This window comes from Parasteatoda tepidariorum, unplaced genomic scaffold (assembly GCF_043381705.1).
Source record: "Parasteatoda tepidariorum isolate YZ-2023 unplaced genomic scaffold, CAS_Ptep_4.0 HiC_scaffold_1571, whole genome shotgun sequence".
In the NCBI taxonomy this organism is placed as follows: domain Eukaryota; kingdom Metazoa; phylum Arthropoda; class Arachnida; order Araneae; family Theridiidae; genus Parasteatoda; species Parasteatoda tepidariorum.
In genome coordinates, this window is record NW_027261432.1 from 49 (window position 1) to 3909 (window position 3861).

The 3861-nt window shown below is 33.9% G+C and overlaps 1 protein-coding gene across 1 annotated transcript in view; it reads left to right on the forward strand.

The window, feature by feature from the left end:
• The first annotated feature begins 688 nt into the window (after positions 1 to 688).
• Positions 689 to 3861, forward strand: part of LOC122272933 (kynurenine 3-monooxygenase-like) — a 10386-nt gene continuing 7213 nt past the window's right edge. Inside the window, exons 1-2 of the mRNA XM_043056971.2 lie at positions 689 to 845; positions 2516 to 2684. Of these exons, the coding sequence (XP_042912905.1) occupies positions 2595 to 2684 (90 nt within the window). The 5' untranslated portion in view covers positions 689 to 845; positions 2516 to 2594. The remainder of the gene's footprint in view (positions 846 to 2515; positions 2685 to 3861) is intronic.

The following is a 3861-nucleotide window of genomic DNA, read 5'->3' on the forward strand; positions in this document are numbered from 1 at the left end:
GACGTTAATAAAATAAAATAAAATAGTTTAATCTAGAGCCGTGGTGGCTCAGGGGATAGAACTTTCGCCATCCAATCAGGTTCGAATCCCATCGATGGCTGGTCGATATGATGGCAGGCCGCACCAACCACAGTTGATGTCGTAAATTATCCTCAATGGTTGACGGATCATGGGTTAGAGTTCCCTTGCCATCAGTCTAACGGTAGGAGACTTTCGTGGATTTTTGTCGCCATGTACCGCAAATGCGGGTTAGTTCCTTTAAAAAGTCCTCCACGAAGGCGAATTTCTCCCAGGAGTTCCCTTGTCTTCTGGTTTTGAGTTTAAAACTACAAGGCTATGGAGTTGAACTTTGGTGATCATGAACTCAAAATTGGGTATGCCGTTCAACGACGGTTATGAAATAAAATAGTTTAATAATCGAAAATAAATTTTTGGATATTCCGCCATATATCTGGAATTTTTCAAGCGAATCAGAAATAATTTTACACAAAAGGTAATTTCACAGAAATTGTATAATTATTTAATTGAGTGATAATCGATCTAAAATAATTTTTTTTTTTTGCATTATGCTTAGTTAACAAGTGTGAATAATAGAATTATTTTTACTTCCAATTAACTATGAAGAAAAAAACATAATGATAAACAAAAGTAATCGAGTTCATTCTAGGATCAAAACTGCATTTACAACTGTTTTCGGTATTCTGCAATTTTTGCGAAAGAGTTAAATATTATGTATTATAAATAATTGTTCTTTCAGCTGCTGAAAAAAATCCAAATGTAGAGATTTTTTTCAAGAAAAAATTTTTGGACTGCAGTTTTAAAGAGGGGAGTTACAAAGTGCTAGCGTAAGTGTTATTTCATTCAGTCGATACATTGAATTTAACTTTCTAAACAAATATTTATTTATTCATTTATTTTTTTGCATTCAATGAAAGTGATAACAATAAGGATTAAGATTTTTGCAGAAAAAAAATATTAAGAGTGTAACTGTTATTAAAAGTTTTATTATCACCCGTCGAATTACTTGCATTTTTGCTTCCAAAATTACTCACTGTTAATTTCTTCTTAAACGTAAATATAATTTGCCTATGTGAAGAATTCCTCTTGGCTTTAATTATACCAGGTACGAACTTATATGCCAGCAGACTTCGCAGCGAGGGGAGTTCATTCTATAGACAAACTATACTTCACTTTTATTTATACCAGGCACGAACTTATGCTTTTGGTAGGAGGGAAATTCTCATTATTGCCGAATGAAATTTCGAATTTCAACAAATCATTAATAAGTGTGTAATTCATTAGCTTCAATAAAAAATTAAAATTTCAACTTAGAACTTGTGTATTATGTTTTATTTTAGTTCCTTGCATTTATTAATGAAATTAAAAAATATGTAATTTTTTGCATTTTTGCTAAATGAAAATATGGTTTCAGTTGTTAAAAATTTAAAAAAAAGAATAAGAAATTAATTATAAATAAAAAGTTCGCTGAACTAGCTTAAAAATTTTTTTTTATTAAATTAAAAAAGTGAGCAATAATAAAGTAGATACGAATATAGTAGACGTGACTTTCTGCCTAAGTTTTCCTTTAATATATAATAATTAATGAATGAACTTAATAATCTAGATGAACAAACCCACGATAAAAAATCGAATTTTTCTTCTTCACCCCCAACCCCCGTTTTGGTGAGGAGGAGAGGAAGTTACAAACCAGTTTCAAGAACTTCTATGCCCCTTAATGTTGTTTTTTCCTTTATACAAAGGGACATCACTTAACCTTGGGGGACAGGCTTACATTATGTCAATATAAGCTAGACTTCTTCCCCCATTTATAGTTTGTCTAAAGTAAGAACTCCCCTAGCCATTTGTCTGGATCTGTGGCGGTGACTATGGTAACGAGATATGACTATTTCAAGTACGGGTGTGGGTTCACTGTTTAGGAAATTGGATCGGCGAGAGAAAGGTATAGTACGGCTTTCATGAGAACTCCTCGAGACACCTGTCTCGCGTCGTGGCGGGTACTATGGTTACGAGGAAAAGTCACTTCGAATAAGGGTGTGGGGTGAATAGTTTTGTCTTAATCTTAGCGTAGGCCGTCGTAAGTAAACCAATCGATACCTTCTTTCCTCCATTTCAGCCCCATTAGAATAGCAGCAGACAGCCCCAGACTTTCAGTCTGGAGGAGTTCTCCTCAAAGCTGCACTATAATCTTTTTCTCAGATCTATTGTGTTACCCTAGAGAGAAGAGAAGCTTCCCTCCCTGAAATGCGCTATTCTTGTTTCCATAGCAGCACAAGGCCTCAGACTAAGTGGCGAGGGGAGTTATGACCGTAAACAAACTATATATTCTTTGTCTTTGCACAGGTCATCGGATCTCAGGGATGTGCAGCTCAAGCGCAAATAACAATTCTATTTTATAAAATGTTGTGAATTTTGAATTAGAATGAAACATCAATCAAGGGGTTAAATGGAAAAATTGTAGTTCAGCCTGAAAAAGCGATTCCAATTATTTTTATAGCCCTGATGGAGGTGTGCAAGAAGACAAAACTGATTTGCTGATAGGATGCGACGGAGCGTACTCATCTGTCCGACGACAAATGTTGAAAATGCCACGCTTCAACTACAGTCAACATTACATCGAGCATGGGTATTTGGAACTCTGCATACCTGCGACAGAATCAGGCGAAGTAAGAACGTCTATATAACCACACTCATAAGAATATTTAAGAAATATAAGGAATTTTATAAAACTTCCCTTCTCTCAACAATAGAGAAACTCAATAACCCCTGAGATAAACTTTGGATTCATAAACGTAGGATATCTAACAAAGACAACTTCCTTTGGAAAAATTTATGCAGTATACTGTCGATATCTCGAAAACCTTGTCATGTCAAAAAAATATTTTTCCCCATGGCACCCCACGGTTTTCTACACTAGGGAAAGCTGCAAACTCCGTACCACCTATACTTCAGGGTTACTGTTTCCGTTGTATTTTAAAGCCATTTGGCTCACAGTGTGATCATTGCGTTTTGAGATGCTTGAAAGCGTGGTATTTGATTACTTATTACTTGTGTTTACAATGCTAAAGGTGCTAACACTAACGTAAGATGGTGCATATCTTGCAACAAGAACAAACATTGATAAATAAATGAAGAGAGGCCAAATCAGGATTGCCAAAAAAGCGAGTTATTCAAAATCTAGCAACCATGTCACCTTTTTTTAACAATATATCTATAAGTGATTAAAACAAATGTTCGCTTTAAACTCACCAGAATTACTTAATAACATTAATATCTTATGAAATACGACAGATTGCAGCTCAGAAATTATCTAATTTATTTCTTTTATTTAAAACAAAATTATCCGTTTGAAAATATCGCCTCGCAGATTAAGCTGTAGTAAGCAGTAGCAAACTTTCTAACCGGAACTAGAACGGGTATTGAGCTCAAGATTGTTATTGTTTACATTTATATTGAAAACACCATCCATATAGGGTAAACCAACCAGTGAAGGAACACTACCCAGTGAAGGAACATTTCATATATATTGATTAAAAATAAGAATTTGAAAGTTTTTCTTTAGATTGATTGGTAACAATAGCTTACTGCCAAACAATAGGAAGTCATCTAGCAATATTTTGGATTATCTGGTCAAATAGATTTCTCTGAAAAAATTTTGAATTTGTTATTATCTCTGCAACACCTTGTTTCGTTGAAAAAATTATAAGGTGAGTGTTTGTACTTATATGTTTGAAATGGAATTAATTGCATGTAGTAGTCTTATTTTTCTCACTGTGTAAAAGAAAATTCAAAATATAGTTATTGAAGTTACGTTTTATTTTTTTTAAAGCACCATACTGTTTG